The sequence below is a fragment of the Danio rerio genome, chromosome 14 (assembly GCF_049306965.1).
Source record: "Danio rerio strain Tuebingen ecotype United States chromosome 14, GRCz12tu, whole genome shotgun sequence".
Taxonomy (NCBI): Eukaryota; Metazoa; Chordata; class Actinopteri; order Cypriniformes; family Danionidae; genus Danio; species Danio rerio.
The window spans coordinates 42,184,769-42,204,787 of record NC_133189.1 but is presented as its reverse complement, the minus strand read 5'-3'; the positions used below and the strand labels follow the sequence as shown (position 1 = coordinate 42,204,787).

The 20,019-nt window shown below is 38.1% G+C and overlaps 1 protein-coding gene across 6 annotated transcripts in view; it reads right to left on the bottom strand.

The window, feature by feature from the left end:
* The window catches only part of pcdh1b (protocadherin 1b), a 305,888-nt gene that overhangs the window by 274,922 nt on the left and 10,947 nt on the right, over positions 1–20,019 (bottom strand). For 4 of the 6 annotated variants that reach the window (XM_073922116.1, XM_009291220.5, XM_009291219.5 and 1 more), the window contains 2 exons: positions 14,743–15,577; positions 10,988–13,171 (listed from right to left, as the gene is read on the bottom strand). In XM_073922116.1, the coding sequence (XP_073778217.1) occupies positions 10,988–13,171; positions 14,743–15,564 (3,006 nt within the window). In that variant the 5' untranslated portion in view covers positions 15,565–15,577. Of the gene's footprint in view, positions 1–9,298; positions 13,172–14,742; positions 15,578–20,019 lie in introns of those variants that run through there. The other 2 variants (XM_073922117.1, XM_068213395.2) reach the window with 1 other exon arrangement.

Sequence of the window (20,019 nt, the reverse complement as noted above, 5' to 3'; positions counted from 1 at the left end):
CACACACACACACACACACACATACACGCACACACTAGCAAGAGTAATTCTCCTTCGCTGAGTGATTTGTACTCTCAGGAATTCACTGATTACAGGGAGGTAAAAACAGTCCTTTGTGTGCATCAAGATGGCCATCTACCCGTCTGACTCTGCTGTCCCAGATTTAAGCCTATGGTGGGTGATGCATCACTACAAAAGTGTTGGGTAAGTTATTTAAGAAGAGTAATTCATGACTAGCTACGTCATTGCAATTGTATTTAGATTACTTATAAAATTACTCACAATCTAGTTACTCAATAAGTAATTTAATTACTTTGCTCAAAATTCAAATCCACATAAATCTCGCAATAGAAATAAACTCTAAACCTTCTTTAATTGAAATATTATAAAGTAGATGAGTATTTAAAAGTTAACAGGTTAAACAATCACTCGACTACTCTAATTTTATACCTTATATTGTCATTAACAACCGTATATTAAACATTTTATAGTCCTTTTATACCTTATATTGTCATTAAATACCTTATATCATACAATTTAGTAATTTCAAACCTTATATCATAGTGATTTTATACCTTATATTGTCATTAACTACCTTATATCATACAATTTATTGTCATTACATACCTTATATCATACATTCTAAAACATATATTGTGAATAACTACCTTCTATCATACAATTTAGTCATTTCATACCTTATATCATGCATTTTATAGTCATTTTGTACATTATAAAGTCATTAACTACCTTAAAGCATACATTGTATAGTCATTTTATACACTATAGAGTCATTAACTACCTTATATCATTCAATTTAGTCATTTCATACCTTATATCATAGTGATTTTATACCTTATATTGTCATTAACTACCTTATATCATACAATTTATTGTCATTACATACCTTATATCATACATTCTATAACATATATTGTGAATAACTACCTTCTATCATACAATTTAGTCATTTCATACCTTATATCATGCATTTTATAGTCATTTTGTACATTATAAAGTCATTAACTACCTTAAAGCATACATTGTATAGTCATTTTATACACTATAGAGTCATTAACTACCTTATATCATTCAATTTAGTCATTTCATACCTTATATCATAGTGATTTTATACCTTATATTGTCATTAACTACCTTATATCATACAATTTATTGTCATTACATACCTTATATCATACATTCTATAACATATATTGTGAATAACTACCTTCTATCATACAATTTAGTCATTTCATACCTTATATCATACATTTTATAGTCATTTTGTACATTATAAAGTCATTAACTACCTTAAAGCATACATTGTATAGTCATTTTATACACTATAGAGTCATTAACTACCTTATATCATACAATTTAGTCATTTCATACCTTATATCATAGTGATTTTATACCTTATATTGTCATAACCAACCCTACATCATACAATTTATAGTCATTTCACACCTTAAATCATACGTTTTATCGTGATTGTACACCTTATATTGTCATTAACAACCTTCTATCATAAAATTTTGTCATTTCATACCGTATATCAGGGGTCACCAAACTTGTTCCAGGAGGGCCGGTGTCCTGCAGAATTTAGCTCCAACCCAAATCAAAACACCTGAACAAGCTAATCAAGGTCTTGCTGGGTAAACTTAAAACACCCAGACAGGTGTGTTGAGGCAAGTTGGAGCTAAACCCTGGAGGGACAACGGCTCTCCAGGACCAAAATTGGTGACCCCTGCCTTATATCATACAATTTATAGTCATTTTGTACATTATATAGTCATTAACTACCTTATATTATACAGTTTAGTCATTTTATGCCTTACATTGTCATTAACTACCTTATTTCATTTATTTTATAGTCATTTTATACCTTATCTTCTAACTACCTTATATTATTCATTTTATAGTTATTGTATACCTTATACCGTCATTAACTACTTTATATCAAACATTTTGTAGTCATTTTATACCTAATTGTCATTAATTTCTTTAAAATAATGAATTATTTTGCTAATTAAGTCAAAATTATGAGTACATTTTTTTCTTTTTCAAATTTCTCCCAAATAAACTTTAACTGAGCTAGAAAATGTTCACAGAATTTCCAATAATAGATTTTTTTTTTCCTTCTGGAGAAAGTTTTATATACTTTATTTATACAGCTAGAATATAAGCAGTTTATTTTTAAGGTCAATATTATTAGCTCCCTTAAGCAATATTTTTAATTGTCTAGAGAATAAACATTTATACAATGATGTGCCTAATTACTCTAACTTGTCTAATTAACCTGATTTACCTAATAATACAGTGGGCAAGAAAGCTTAACACATTGCAATTTCAGAAAACACATGCAATTACAAAAAAAGAAAAAACACCAGAAAATTAAGAAAAGATGTTCATCTGTGCTGCAAATCCTCACAACTCAAACCCATTTAAAAAAAAAAAAAAACTAGATTTATTTCACACAATACAAACTAATTCAGAAAATGTGCTGCATATTCATACAATGCAAACAACTGGATAAAACACACTGCATATTCTCACAACGCAAATATTTTTACGAAAATGCGCTGCTTTTTCTCACAACACTTTTAAATAGCTCTGAACACAACAGAAATGTTTCAAACAGACCCTAAAACGTGACATGCCTGGATATTTAGGTCATGGTTCACCTACAAATTCACTGAGCAATCATCAGTCATGGCACAACAGCATCCATCACGTTTTTGGGTTGCTTGAAGCATTGTGTTCCAATGTTTTTGTATGGTGTGAAACTGAAGCACTTTCATAATTTGTTTGCGTTGTGAGGATTTGCAGCATGTGTGGTGTCAAACTGATGAAGATCTTTTCTTAATTTGCTGGCGATTTTTGTAATTGCATAAGTTTTCTCAAACTGCAGCACATTAAGCTCTCTCGGCCACCTTAAAATAAGCTAATTATTAGTATTGTAAAAAATATCTAGTAAAATTATGTACTGTCATCATGGCATCATGGATAAAATGAATCAGTTATTAAAACTATTATGTTAAGAAATGTGTTGAAAAAAAAAATCTACAAATAATATATATATATATATATATATATATATATATATATATATATATATGAATTGATTTATACAGAAGTAAATACAATTAAATTACATCAAATTGTAAAGGAATTGCTTTACTTTTTAGTAGAAAAGTAACAATTACAGTATACAGTAACAAGTGACTTTTTGACTAAATACACCCAACACTGGTGTTGAGGGGCCAGAATCTTAAGTTAAGGGAAGAATGACACTTCTATGGTATTAACGCTTTCCAAATTTAAAAGTGGAGCACACAAAGCCTAGCAAAAAACATGTTATGAAAGGCTCTGCCAGCTAATTAGAATATTACAACAGAGTGTCATGGGCCAACGCAAACAAAAAGACAAGCTTAGTAATGTGTCTCATTAAGTTCACACCTCAAACGCTATTGAGAAGTGAAGTAACAGGGCTATCCAGAACTCAACAAAACCTCAAAAGGCAGAAATGTCTTCTTTCCTTCCATTCCTCTCTCAATACACCTCATGGCACTGCACTGACACAGATGCCGCTGTCACGTCCTTCCACTTCTTCCTTACTTTCCCTCAACAAAACCTGGAGGAAAGCTCAAAATACAAAAACACCACTGCCACATCCTGTCTTTCTTCCATTTAACCATCCTTTTTTTCCCTTGTGTACAACAAAGCTCAAGAGAAAGTGTTTGCAATGGCAGACATGATCAGTGATGCATGATAACTAAGAAAAAACAAAGTTTTGACAAAGGTCAAGGTTTGGATAATTAGTCAGAATTATGATATAATATAAAGCAACTGACTCATATAATTGACCGATGACATGGTGATATGGACCAACCTGATCTCAAGAGGAAACATAACTGTTTTATGGAAGTTTTGTCAGTTAAGTGGCTAATTTGTTAAGTTCAGCAGTAAGAAAGTGTACGATTTTAAAAAGGAAGTGCAGCACCAAACCACACCCCTAAACCCAACCACCATTGGATGATTAGCAATTCGTAATAAATTGTATGAAAGAGATCTTACAAATTTATACTAATTAGCCACGGAACGGCTGACATTTAATGTAGACGTCAACTGATTTGTCATAAAAACACAACGCTGAAAATATCTCAAAATTAAATAATATAATTAAAAAAATTAAATAATAATAATAATCAAAGCTGATATTAATAAAATGTCATACTAATAATTTAGCTCATAATTGACTCTCCTCAATTACTTTTGAAACTTTTAATTATCAGAATCAAGCCCATTGCCAGCCTATTGAAAGGGGTGGTTCTTTTTTCCAGGTGGACCTTCTTGCAGTTATTTTTCCTATTTTCTATTTAATCAAAAGGTATAAATACTGAATTTTAGAGACATTTTAAGCACTGTTTTTTGCTGGATCAGTCAGTCAGAAGGTGATCATATAACCACACTTTGTGATTTACTAAAACAGGGGTGAACAAACTGAGTCCTGGAGGCCCAGTGTCCTGCATAGTTTAGGTCCAACTCCCTTCAACACAATCTGTCTGGAAGTTTCTAGTATACCTAGAAAGAGTTTGATTAACTGGTTCAGCTGTGTGTCTGATTGGGGTTGGAACTAAACTTTGCAGGACACTGACCTCCAGGACAGAGTTTGGACATTATTAAAAAAATAAAAAATAAATAAACTATCATATAAATATATGAAGCTGACCATCTTATTATATATAAAAACTGACCACCTCATTCAACTTTCCTCAGAAAGTCAACTTAAATAATTAAAAAATGGTCCTAAAGCCTTCTTCTATCTGTAATTTTCAAGATTTAGTTGGCATAGCAGTCAAAAATGGGACAAACGAGCACATGTAAAAGCCAATTCCTGGACTTTGTGAGTGGGGGGTAGGTCATTCCAACCACCTGAACCACCCCTGGCTGCAGGCCTGCTGTCTATTCTTTATGTCTTAATTTCAATGTGAATTTTGACAATTAGCTTACTGTGTTGACGTCGCTCATTAACTGACTAATCTCATTTACTCACATAATTTATGGTCTCAGTTTCAACTTATATCACATTACATATCCATAAATGATCTTATAATTATGACTGACATTGAAATTACCTCACAATTATAACTATCATAAGTGTCTCTATGTCTCTATCTCTAACTATTATAACTATCATAACTTGTCATAATATCAAGTGTTTGACATAAACATAAAAATTAAATAATTAACTGAAATTATCTCATAACTGTAATTTGAACCTTTCTTGTATTATAAATTGTCACACGACTAAAAAATGAACATGCAAAACTGTATGCAAAGAACATGTGCAGTTTTATATTACTCAGATTGGTGTGATTCCCCTCCTGTATAATGCACACAAATATACTATCAGCCTGGAGCTTCTTGCAGGCGTTAGGCTTATTAAAAAAAAAACAACTAAATATTTTCTAGCTTAACTGTGTGTCAAAAAAGTCAACTCAAGGTGGCAGAAAGAAGAGAAAAAGGTGCCAGCACCAATTAACGGCTCTTTATTTTAATTAGCCTTGCATTGTCGACGACAACACCTGAATTATGCAAATGAAGCTGCTTGCTTAATATTCCTTCAGAGTTCCTTTGACACAATTTTGTTTTTCCCCTTTCTCCCTTCAGCTATATCCTCTCCTGATGAGTCATGATTATTACAGGCGAGTTTGTTCCACCTGATTAAGCGCTAAGCAATGGTAGGCACTTATTTGCTTATTTAAAGGAGAGAAAGGTGGACAGACCGCTGAGATAAAGATGCTACGCAAGTCACGGACTGCTAAAGGGTGGCTTGCAGCTGCTGTACCGCAGCCTGGACCACAGAACTGCTTTGCATAATTGACTTCACACTTCACAAAATAGATTCCCGCTCTGTAACAGTTACAGTCACAAGACCGCATCACACAAGACTGAGAACAAGAAATGGACAGCCTTTTGTTTCATCTCCCAACTCATGTTTTTCTAAACCATGGAAACAAGGGAATGACATCTAATCGACAATTCTCGATGATGCTCAGGCTGAAGTTTTCACAGCCAGGAGACAAAACATGTTTGATTTTGAAGGTAAATGCTACAACCTCAATTTTGAAAATGTTCCAATCTTTTGTAAAATTATGCAGAATCAATGTATTTTGGTCATTCTCTTTGACTTGTTGTAGTGCGGACAAGATTTCCAAAGTTTTCACTGACCATAACAATGTATTCTGCAAATATATACGATTGGTCATTTATATTTTGATAGCTGCAACACACTCCAAACAAGTTGGTATTCATGCTGCCACATCAACTTTCTTGTTTTAATTACAACATTAGTGTGCTCTGGAATTGAGGGTACGAATCGTTAAGGTTTTACAAGCTAGCTTATTAAATCTGACACGATAAAAGACTTTAGCTGCTCAATGGTCAGCAGTCGTTGATATGACCCCAATTTTCATGATTAGCCACAGATATTTAATTGGATACAGATCAGGGCTGCAGGCGGGCCAGTCTAGCACAGCACATTCACTCTGGCTGATGCAGCACATGCAGAATGAGAATTGATCGAATAACTGTAGACTTTCAATGAAAGACCTCATCTTGAAGACAATGTATAGTTTAAATGGTACAGTTGCACATATGTTTGTCACTCATGCTATTTCCAGTGTCCTGCTTTGCCCTAAACAGACTGAGATTCCTCTAGATTTCTTGAATCATTTCATTATGCAGTTAATGGAAAACCAATTTTTTTTTATGATTAGCCACAGATATTTAATTGGATACAGGTCAGGACTGCAGGCAGGGCAGTCCGGCCAATCCACTCTGGCTGAAGCAGCACATGCAGAATGAGATTTGATAGAATAACTTTAGACTTTCATTGAAAGACATCATTCTGATGACTATATATGATTTAAATGGTACTGCTGTGCATATGCTAGTCACACAGGCTATTTACGGTTTCTAGTTTGCCCTAAACAGACTGAGATTTAGGGTCTACTCACACTATGCTATTCTAACCATGCCCAGGCCCGTTTCCTGGATCATTTGAGAAGTGTGAGTGCTCTGAATCGGGCTCATTTATACGGCATCTGAAAGGTGAATAAAAAAGCTTTTAAATACTGAAAAAAAGTTACAATACATATTACAGATTCACATAAATGTATTCACTAATGTCTTCATGGAACATTACCTTTACTTAATATTTTAATGAGCTTTGTCATAAAATAAAAATCCATCATTTAAACCAGGGGTGCCCAAACGTTGTCTTATAAAGAGCCAAAATCCAAATTTAATTGAAGGCTACGGGGTGAAGTTAAATATACCAAACCGTATTACATTAAATTTGTTTGCTTAATATTTGAAAATAAATAGAAAAGGTTGCTTTACAACAAATGAAATGATAATGCAGTATTTATTTTTTTTACATTTTAACGATAAACTTATAATAGTAAAAACATAAATTGAGCTCAATACTGAATACACTAGTCGAGCTGCTCCTGCTTTTGCCTGGGTTTTCTCACCGGTCTTGTGCATTTGTCCTCTATCTGTCAAGTGTCAGTATTTAAAATTTTGAAAGTCAGATTTATATGAAACATTTTATTTTAGTTTGCTTTTTTATAGCTCCTCAATTAAACATTGAAACAAAAGGGTTTATATTAAATTTAAAATGTTGATCTCTGTCAAAAGCCTACGCCCCAATCTACCCATCATTCTCTCTCATTTGAGATGCGATGGCGGGCCAAACCAAAGGGTACCATGGGCCAAATTTGTCCAGCGGGCCCAGCTTTAGACACCTCTGATTCAGACACTACAATGTATTTTCCTCTTATTCTAAAAAACGGACGCATGCAACATAAGAATTACAAAGCATTTTGTGATCCAGGGTCACATATTTACAAATTCCTTGTACGTGAATGTGTGAAAACACTAGAAATATTTCCATTGTGTTTTGGTCAATTGAAAAACAAGATAATTAACAAATAGTTCTGAGTCCTGATTTGTAATGTATTAAAAAAAAAGCTCGACTTTTTGTTCTGAATTGAGGTTGTAGAATCTATATAGATAATTTGACTGTACACAAAAAGAAAATGCTATGCAGACAAACAAAGGAACTGATTTAAGACTGCATTATCCCCTCCATCCTCTATAACAGGGGCCATTACAAACTTAAGGTACAGTAGAGTCTAACACACATGATCACATTCATAGTGGATATTTTTTTTAATGAAAATGTAAAGTAGACAGTACTATAATGATAGAAGAGAATGAATGAAAGGCTTGATTCTTCCAAATATGAACACCCTTATCTCTTTCTTGTGTCCTCGTTCTATTCATCTATGATCCCTCCCAGTCCCTCTTTCTCTCTGTCTCCCCCCACCTGCACTCAGAGCAGTCTGTGAGTCAGCATACAACACACACTCATACACACACTGGTCAGTCCGTTTCCATGGTGACGGTGCAAGCTGAGGGCAAAATCGACAGCTTTTAAGAAGCGCAGACGCTGCTAGAATTTAAATGGTCGGCAGCGGTAGGAAAGGCTGCATGAGTGTGTGTCTTTTTTTGGGCCCAGATTAGCTGCCGGCATACAAGGAGCCAATCGAATAGTACAAAAAAAAAAAAAAAAACGTAACAAGAGCTTTGACAACTATCCCTTGATCCTATTCCTCGAATCTAATGAATGGACCAGGAAAAAATAGGATTGGATTGATAGGACCTGTACAATACAACTCACTTTCCTCTAGGGTCACTGGGACATAGTAAACTAGCACTGCTTAAATCCTTTCAAAACATGATTTGGTTCCTGTGATGTGCGGCATGGATGAGAGAAGCAAAAACACATATGAAACACAAAGATGAATGCATTTGTAATGCTAAATGACTCAGTGTTTGGCTCCGTCCCAAAGGAGCAAAGGTGTGAATGTGGTATATTAATTGTATTAACACATTTATCTCATAGGACTGACATTTTGGCATTTTGTGAATGCTATAAAAGTAAGCGTCCTGAAAAGAAAAGAGAAGAAAATCTATCTATTTGTCGAGCTATCGACTCCACCTTGACCTGTGCTCAATGGAACTGACAAAAGTTATTATTATCATTTGTAAAAGTAGACATTTTCATGGTGGCCGTCGATAAATGTGGATAAAATGTGGTATTTTCAGAAGGGCAATGTCATAAATAAATATGGGAAAATGGAAATTAAATACTGTACCTTAAGAATTCATGTCCCCTGATGAGTTATTTCAATGGTTCTGCTTAACATTAAGATCACAATGTGACTCCTTCACAAAAGTTTTATTGAAAGCCAACTTGCTTTGCTTGTAAAAAATACAAAATGCAATCCAAACATAAACAAAAGAACACAGAACACATGACAGAAATTAAACAGAAGTGGGGATGTCTGCAGCTTTAAACAGTTCCACAGAGAACGCAAATAGTCATGTTATATTCAACTTGTATGCATTTGCTGCATTAATATATAAACTAGCCGCTACTGCAGGACATCCTTCAAACATTGCATCTTTCCATATTAACATCACAAGTGAATATTGCTTTAAATATGAACAAACGTCTTCCTTGCAACCAGGCCTCAACTGTACAAAAACGCCACTTTCAAAGCGGCTGGTTAGTCCTAAACTGTACAAATTTTGGTATCAAAAATGTTAAGAACGTATTAAGTAAAACTTTTTTTCTATATAAAGCTATTTAAGATGTTCATCGCCGAGAACAAAAACAGCATTTGGGATGAACACACACAACAGCACAAATAACTGATTATTAACATTCACAATATACAACTTGCATAACAAAACAAAAACTCTCCAGTGATTGTCTTTAAAGGTCTGCTAATAAAGTCAGAGATAAACTGTACTAATTTTTGGTTTTCTTGTTCAGTACTGGAGCACAAAAAAAAAAAAAAAAAAAAAAAGTATTATCAAGTTTTAATGTCAAGTAGCTGTCTGACATTATTCACAGCCTGGCAGAAAATCCTGCGTTTAATAATTCAAAACTGTTCGATGGCACACTTAGACATCGGTAGCTGATTATGAATTTAAATGAAGTCATTTCACTTATGAACATAACAAAAAAAAGAAGGCTCTCCTTGCATGTGTAATCAATAAAGATAAAAAACGAACAGGGAAATTACCTGCCATTAATCTGAATAAATAATTCCCTTGATCTTGGACTAAACAAGTTGCAAATAATTAAAGACATTTTGAAAGGCCTGTCAAAATATGCCATGGTAATTTTTCGAATGCGTTCACCTTACTCGACTGGCCTCGCTGTGTGTTTTATTCTATTCAGCATTTATTCTGTTCTTTTTTTGTTTTTGTATGCAAAAAAATTTTAAGCTTTCTAGGAAAAATTCACACATTAATAGCCTGAAGCTTGCCTAACAGAAGATAACAAAACAATGGCAGGATGATTTGTCTTTTAGAGCAAAACTCAAAGTATAAGGCACATCTCTCTGGTCGTAAGGTTATTATCACACACACATTGACTTTAAAATACTCCTAAAGCAGTTCTGTTCATCTTTTAAGTGGCAGGAAAAAACACTGTTAAACTGAAAACGGCAAACAGAAATAATAAAATAAAATAAAATAAAATAGGACAGTGTGATGTTGTCTCCTTCATTTAAATCAGTGATGTGTTATGTTTCCTTCAGAGCATACTACAGAACTGAAAGCAAAACAAAAGGTTGACAAATAAAACAATCAAGTGACGTGCATGCTTTGTGATCAGTGCAGCTTTGGTTTGACATTCATTCAGTTCCAGCCCCTAATACATGTCATCAGTCCACACCACGTTGCTGTGATACCCGTTGCTTTGATACCCTGTGCTGTGGTACCTAGGGCTGTAGTAGCCTGAGCTCTGGTACCCTGAGCTTTGGTACCCTGAGCTGGGGTACCCTGAGCTGTGGTACCCTGGGCTGTGGTACCCTGCCATGCTTTCGAAGTCGTCTCCTACCTGTTTGGTGCTATATTTCGAAGAGTTGGCCTTGTAGCTGTAATCCGAATACTGGTCTGAGCCCGTTGAGTTGTTGTCCCCGGTTCCTACAAAGGTGTTGGTGGCTGGCAGGTCCTGCACTGCCTGGTGTTTCTTTGAGGCAGATGGTGATTGAGGTTGGAGCTGAATGGATGGCAGAGGAGAATTAGACCGATAGTGTCGCCCTAGGTCTGGGCTCCCGGGAGGGTAGTTGAGTGGCAGGTGAATCCTAGGGCTATCGTTGACATTTTCATTCATGAGATTGAACTTTAGGCCTTTCTGAAGAGTTCCCCCCTCATCCTCCTCAGAAGGGTTGGCAGGCTTTGGCGCTTTACTTTTCTTTGCCTTTTTGTTCTTGTTGCTCTTAGGTCCTGGTTTGGGGGCATATAGGTCTTTGGTCTCTTTTTTGCCTGCCTGGTAGCCACTTTTGTTCTCCTTCAGTACAAGATGCCTGATGATCATGGCCACCACAATGATGAGAATGACCACAGAAAAGCCACCCAAGACTGCAAAGAGAATGTTACTGTGTGGGTCTCGAGAATAATCTGGATCACCTGCAATGTCCATTTCAAGTGGTGTATAAAGACTGTGACCAACAAGTCCTTCAACGTGAGAAACATTGCCAATGGTCTCATTGACATAGATGTGTACCAGTGCAGTCGTTTGGCGTGGTGGCGTGCCTTTGTCCTTAACTTTTACAACCAGTCGGTGGAGACCAATGTGTTTGGGTGTGAACTCTTTAGCCAACGTAATCTCACCTTCCGAGGAGATGCGGAACAAGCCATGAGGGTTACCCCCCACAATATTGAAGTCCAGCTCAGAATTTAAACCAATGTCAATGTCTTCTGCCTCAACGCTTTCTACGTGGGTTTCTGGGCTGGTGCGGGGATCCAAGAACTTGTATGAGGAGTTTGCGGGTTTGGTTACATAGGGAGCATTGTCGTTCTCATCAAGAACATTAATAGTAATGCCAACGTAGGAGGAGCGTGGTGGGTCACCTCCATCAACAGCTTTCAATCGGAAACTGTAGGTGCTCTCCTTTTCCCTGTCAAAGGAAATAGTCGAGAGGATGGTGTACGTTCCATTTTGAATCATAAACTTTCCATTGTCTGGTTCTACAGAAAGTTGAACACGAGCATTTTCACCTTCATCGTGATCATTGACTGTTACCATTCCAACAGGACTAAGTGGTGGCATGTTCTCTTGGACTGAAAAACTATAACCATTCAGCATAAATTTAGGGTCATTGTCATTCCTGTCAAGCACCTTAACAACAACAGTGGCAGTTCCTCTTAGGCTTGGTACACCTTTATCAGCTGCTGCGACCAGAAATTGATAGTGATCTAATTGTTCACGGTCCAACTGGCTCATGACACGCACTTCTCCTGTATTAGGGTTAATTTCAAAGAGCCCCTCAGGAACTGATCCACCAGTGATGCTGTATGTCAACTCTGCATTAGTCCCACTGTCGGCGTCTGTGGCTACCACATCCAGAACCTTGTCACCTGGCTGGTTCTCCTCAAAAAATTCTACCTCATACAAAGTAGGCGAGAACACTGGGGCATTGTCATTCATGTCTGTCACTTGCACCTTCAGAGAATTAGTGCTGGATAGTGCAGGGTTGCCAGAGTCCACTGCTACAATTTCAATCCTATACTCTTTGATCCGTTCATAGTCCAGTAGCGTGGTCGTCTGGAGGAAGTACTTCCTTTTGCGGTCATTGCCTGTTTCACTTGCTGAGCGTAGCTGGAACGGGACATCCCCAGCAACCACACAGGTAACAACTGCATTTTCGCCCTCATCACGATCTGATACCTCCACCAAAGCCACAGCTGTGCCAACAGGCATGTCCTCTGATATGTTAGCGACACCATCTTCATGCGTTACAAGGCCAATGCCTCGGATTCTAATGGAGGGTGCGTTGTCATTCTGATCTTTCACTGTGATAGTCACAAGGGCTTTGGAGCTCTTTGACTGAGGACCGTTGTCTTTAGCTTGGACGTAGAACTTGAGAATGCTGATTTCTTCACGATCTACTGAGCCTTTGACAAAAATGATGCCTGTGTTGCGGTCAATGCTTAGAAGTCTCATCACTGGTGATGATGGCTGATGGAGGCTGTAGGTAACCTCACCATTGGGTCCCATGTCAGAGTCATTGGCCTTCACCTAAAACAACAAAATTCAAAATTAAACTAGGCAAAGCACAAACACATCATGACAAAAAAGGTTCCATAAAGTTAATTAACAAACTATATAAGTCACAGGTTTACACATCAATGGCCACACATGGTTTAAATTATTATTATGTAGCACTAGAAATTGACTATTATTAATGCAAGCAATAATATATATGCATGTGAAAAAATATATGCTTTATAAACTGAAAAAAGACCTAAATGCACTAGTTTGTACTAACTCTTATACTTGCTGAATATTGCAAGAATTTAAAACAGTACATTTCATTTGATTGCAAAAAATGGCATTCACCTTAACAGCATAACATATAATGTATTATTATTCAATATATGATACAACGAACATTGACTCTGAAGAGTTAAATATGATTAGGTTGTCTAGTATGCAAGTCAAGTTGTGCAAAATTATCGGTAGTTTGCTAGATTAAGTCAAATTGAGACATCACTTAAGTTACTCAGTCTTGGCACAGATTTCTAGAATTCTGGTCTATCGTGAGCCAGGGAACAATTTTAAACAGCTCTAAATCGAAGTGCAGCTTGATTAAAGCTTTCAAACAATCAAGATTCCCTTGTTCCTGCAACATCCTCTCCTCTTTTCGTCCTTGGCTGTGTATGAAACACGCATGGTGTTTCAGCCCATGAATTACAGAGAGAAGCCTTAATCTGAGGCAGTCATAAGATTATTCATGGTGCTTAAGTTATTATTGCTCTATATGAGTCACTCCATTTCATCCGCCATGCAAACTGGGAATTCATTTCATTTAATGTATTTGAAGAGCATTTCTCTGAACAAGCTGAAACACTCCATCAACACTTACAACCCTCTGAAATCATAAAATTAAGCTGTTTTAATACCACTACTGCTTATTTACTTCGGCTTCAAAGGATGCTTATGAGGACTGAGAGGGAAATAAAGTCTTCTGACATGCTCTTTGAATACAACTTGGTTGCATGGATTAATTGTTGACTGAAAGATTAACAGTCATTAAAACATTTCTTCTTTTTTTTTTTTTTGCCTGGACACTCGTGTCAGATTGATCTTGGAAAGCTTCCAGCCTTCGCAGCCATCCTAATCATAGCAGCGATTTCGTTTCCACAACAATTCAACATGTAATTCTCACCGCCAGTCAATACCTCTCTCCTGTTTGTAAAGCTTGTGTTTAAAGGGACCATGAGGGATCAATCGATTGCCCGTGAAAATATGATTTGGCTTTCCCATTTCTTCCGCTTCAACCCTGTTGTGTGGGAACCGAGGCTAAAGCCCATTGGGATAACAGAGACTTCCATTTACAACAGCTTGTCAAGCTTTGTACATGGGGCTTGAGTGCACTTCTATTGCCAGGCTGTCAAATCAGCTCCACTATTACTTAACGTCCAATCTGAAGGTTTAGCATAATGCATACTTGCTTACAGATGTTTTAAGCTTATAGGAGAGGAAAATGTACGTTTATTCCTCTATATTAAAGCAAATATTTATATTCACAGTCATTAAGATAATTTAAATGTGTAATGGAAATCAAATATACTGAAAAAAGCACTTACTTGAAGGACAGAATGACCCACTGGGCTGTTTTCTGGCAGCTCACCCTCGTAGTGTGACCTCTCAAACTTGGGGACATTGTCATTAGCATCTGTTATGGTGATCCTGAGGAGGGCGCTACTCTGGCGGGGTGGAGAGCCGCCGTCAACCACTTTTATATTGAGGTCGTATGAATCTCGCAGTTCTCTATCCAGGTTACCCAATACAATGAGTTGCGGTAATTTCTCGTCAGAGTCTTGTGCCACCTGCAGGCTAAAAAGGTTGGTAGCTTCAGGGCCGGTGGTTAGCGCATAATCAGCAATGCCATTGCTTCCAGAATCCCTGTCCGTGGCTACAGGAATTGCAAAAAGTGCACCCACGTGAGTGTTTTCTGGGATCGACAATGTCAAGACGGGTGAGGAGAATTGTGGAGTGTTGTCGTTCTCATCCAAGATCTCAATGCGGCCTTCAATAAGCCGAGGTCCTGTGCCTTTCATCAGGTCTGTAATAGACACCTCAAATTCTAGGAAACAAGGATCGCCCTCGAAAAGGTTGCGACAGTCTTTAAGAGACTCCCGATCGATAGAGTTCTCCGTGGTGTAGATATCCCCGGTTTTGCCATCCACGCGGAGGTAAGGAGCACCAACCTCCAGCTTGTAAAGGTGACCTGTGTCTGGCAGGCCCTGGTCAGATGCCAAGCTGCCAATCAGGGTGTTGGGCGGCTGCTCCTCGGTCACCTGGTAGAGAATGGTGTTGACTACATTTGCAGAGCAGCAGAGGAGAAGCAAAATCCACACTAGCATGGCACTCCACCGTGACCACATCGCATTGGCACTCTGGCACATCGTCAGTCTGTTGCTGCAAAAGATCAAGCAAACAAACAAATGCGATTAGAGAAACATTCATTCCTCAGACACAATCCTTCAAAGTCTCTGACAGTGCCAAGAAGCCCGTAAACGATGGCAGCCACAGAGTTTTATGGTACTGATTCCCTGGGATTTATGATTGATCGCCCCTTCATGTGTTGTAAACCTCTCCTTTTTAGAGGCAGTAAATGTGTCACAAACAGTTACTTGTGTTTGACCTTCATTCTGCAAACTTCATGTCATGTCTAATTCATAAAGACAACATATGTCAGTGTTCCTAAGAGATGCATTGGCTGGCTGACCCTAAGAGAGGAGGAAGATAGCAGACAACTGATGCCCATTGAAATGATATTTGTTTTTGCTCTACTTGATCTACCGTTTCCAAGCTATTGATAAACTGTCTTGATGTTCATTTTCAGAATCGTGCCTGGGGTCAGCAAAAGGGTAAAATCCATCAAAATCAGCCTAAATGTTTGTTTTTCTTTTCTCCATAACTGTTTGCAGTTTTTTTTTTTTATTTATTTAAAAGAAACTATATTTAAAATCCCAGTGAATTTTTTTTAAAAGTGTATTAAAATTAAAATGTATTTATTTATCCCATTCTAATGTTTCTCATAACAAGTCAGACAAAATGGGACCACAGAAAAAAAGAGTGAAATATAAACCAAAAGCATGGTTTCTTAAAAGCAGTTTCACGTGTGAATCTTCCCTTTCCTGTTTGACTCTTTAGGTTATTGAACACATGGTGGAAGAGTATGGTTTTCTAATCTTCCAATGGCCACTTCAGCTGATAGCTATTCGCAGCAAATGGCTCCCAATTTGTGGAAACATCACACTGCCACAGGGAGTGTAATAGACAGGGCTATAGAGGGTGTCTTGACAACAGCCCCCTCCTGCCACTTCACCAAATATTAACAGCCTCAGCATGAGGTACTGTGAAAGAACATTAAAAAAAACCCCAATCAAATAAATAAATAAATCTGATTTCGTTTAATCCCTCACGTTTAAGGTCATGTTACTTTGATGTTTACCGCTGTGGTAATTGCAGACCCCTCTAACATATGTGGAATGTTATCCCACCATGCTCCCCATGGCTAATGAGGCACGGCTCTAGATTACTGTCCAGAGGAGACAGACACCTCGACTCGACCCAGTGGTGAACCAATGGGGGGTGTGTGAGTGTTGCCACTAGTTACATTCTGCCTGTGAATCCCAAACATTAAAGATCAAGAAATTTAAATATAACCTTACATATTATTAGGGGAAAAATACTGATAAAATAAATAGACAGACAACTGACAGTAAGCAAAATGAAGTAGCCATTTGGTGACTAATAGGAAGTGGGATCTTCTACACTCTCATCAGTATTGATTGGTGGTAGTAGTTTAGTGCATGTACCATTCAATATTCTTCCATTAGCAAACGCATGACATAGTGCGCCTCTCACAAACACATTACAAAATAAATAAATAAATAAATGTGGTTAGAGGGAAAAAAAAGGCTAACTTTATTGTTACAAATGTGTAATCTCACACACTCACCTATACATGGAAAAACTGTTTTAATTTAGACAAATTAGACACCAGCGAATATGAATCCAGTCACACAACTGCAGCCACAAGGCACTGATGCTGTAGGGAGAACAATGCACTAATGAGGCTGAAATGAAGGGTGGGATGTGTGACCCTGATCACACGTGTGATGAGAACTTGACTCGTTTCTTACTAATTTCGCAGTCTAATTCTGAATCTGTCGAGACAGATGACTATGGCACACTTTTCATGCGGCTAATTAAACAGTGCAGAATGCAAAAGGGGTTGGAGAGGTGAAAAATGCCTCAACTCTAAAGCAGCGCACCCCTCATTGGGATCTCGAACAACCATCTCATAGAGAAGGCATTTCACAGAGATGCGTCGGCTCTCAGATGAAGGTGTGTGTTGAATTTTGTACCATGTGTTGATAAAAAAGGTCAAAGTGAAAAAGCTAAATGGAAACCTCAAATGAATGGGGTAAAGGATTAACCGGGTTAGCTAACAAGCTATTTGTTTAGACAAAAAAAACAAACAAAAAAAAAGATCAAGATATGAACCAATCCGAAACATCCCATCTTTATCATGCGTTAGAAAAGTCAACAAGTCTCAAGAACATTCTCGCAACATGAAAAGCGTGTGAATCTGTTTGTTGCGATGAAGGGTTTAAGAAGCTCCCACGACATTCACTCTCTCAAGGGCCCAGCGTAAAGAGTTTGTGTTAAAGGGTCACTGTACACTGGGAACCCAAATGTGGGCTGTGGACATCCTTTCCCACACTCTTCTGTGAATGTGCGTGTGCGCCCATACGTATGCACCGTATGTCAGTGGGTGTGTAAAACTTACACACAAGAACTAAAAACAACCACAGCAAAGGAATGTCAGTATGTGTTTGCGAGCAGATACTCGGGCAAATGGAAAATCTCAGGCAAAAAAAAAAACATGAAGGTCACAAGAGCAAGAAACACAACCAAATGTGTTTGAGTATATGAAAAATAAGGGGGGCAAAAGCTTGAGCTTGTGGTGAAGAACTCTCCTTTGAAATGGAAATGTGTAAGTGCATATGAGTGGCGTGCCTTAACGACAGCAACATTTACAAGACACAGGAGGCCTTAACAGAGTCAAATCAAGCACTGCTACCAAGCAGACAGATTTCCTTTCAGTTGTAGAGAGTTAGCACTTAGCCTTCACACAGGTACACAATAAGCCCAGCCATTACAATGACAATGGGCCGTCGGTGGGGCTTTTCTTCACCTCCGAGCTTTGATCGTCATCATTACATGGTCAGAAAGGCGGTTTATGACAGGCCCTAAATCAACACACACCGTCCACCTCTCTAATAATGTCTTCAAATACAGCATGGTCGAGCCACAGCTAAGATCTCCTCACAGGGAGACAGGCGTCGCCAGAGTGCTGTATTTATGACTACTGTCATAATCCTGAGAGAATTTATGCTCAGCTCTCGGGCTGTGTAGCCTAATTCATCTCGTACTGCTGTGTATAAGCTGGATGTCATTAATACAATCAATAGCTGTGAGCGAAGGGGAAGGTTTGAATCGCCTTTCCCCCTGTGGAATCTCCCCATCGGTTCTAGCGAATTATTCACAGTACATTTGGCCAGAACTTTCGCGCCAGCCTTTGGGGGAATATGGTTCCCCTCTCATTTCCTGTCCGCAAAAAACACATTATGTTCATTTCACACCTGATCTCTTGTAACAGCACCTCCTACATCTCTCTGTCTTTCTCTTTCATGAGCACACCATCTTTTTGTACCCCCCCATGCCCTCTCAGAGATGCGCTCATATATATACTGTCGAGAAGGCCATTGTGTTGTTGCGCAGGGGGAGGTTAACAGATTTAACGGGCTAATTACTATTCTAAAGCCTCCCCCGCTGACATGCTTTAAAATTGCTGTATGATTTTCTCTCTCCCTCACTTTTACCGTCTCGCTCTCCTTCTTTCTCCTTTAGAGACTTGTAACGAGGAATTCATCATTGTACCAATGCTCACCATTTCTCTGCCAGCAAAAAAAAACCCATGGGAATATGAGGATGGCATAACTCTGCCAAGACACCCCCCCCAGGTGGCATCCAGCTCAGCGTGAAACTACAAGGTGATTCTAGGGAAAATAAAGCCATTAAAGCATTTACGTAACCGTCATGGCAGGAGTCAGATTCCTGGACGAGGCACAGTGGTGCCACTGCGTCATGGTAACACATCGAGTCAATGATTGTTCTAACCCCTCCCCATCACGGTTTCAATGTGATAATTAAAGAATTAAATTAAAGCACTGACATTTATGAGGGTTCAGGAGTCAGCTCTTGTCTGAAGCTAGGAGAATGATTGACTCAGAAGCAACTGTGAGAACAGCATCTGTCCAAGGTTAATGGTTAACTCATCCGGCTCAACTGACATTTTAGTACGCACCTGAAGTTTCTTTGAAAAAAATACATCAGAAGAATTATTTGCTTGGTACTACACAAGATGAGTCCATAGTCTCACTGAGTAATGTTGCCAATTAATCAGCAAGGAAATAAAAAGAGTGTGTACTGACCTCGTGAAAATAAAACATTCTTATTCACTCTGAGTCAACTATCTGAGACCAGATAAATGAGCTAAAATAAAATACAATCACAGGCGACGAACGCTAACCAGCCTCATCTGAAATATTCAAGACTGACCAGCACTCACAGCTACTGACTTGAGCTCACATGAGCTTTTGTCCTCGGCTGCAGCCATCCAAGCTCTATGGGCCACCAGCTCCACAACGCTCAGTGACCCGTTCAGGATGGGTGGTCCAAGTCCCCCACCCCTCCCCAGCCAAGTGCGAGGCACAGAGGATTACTTTAATTATTTCATTCAGCCATTGTGGGGCCAGATTAGTCTGCGCCCGCTTTCAGACGAG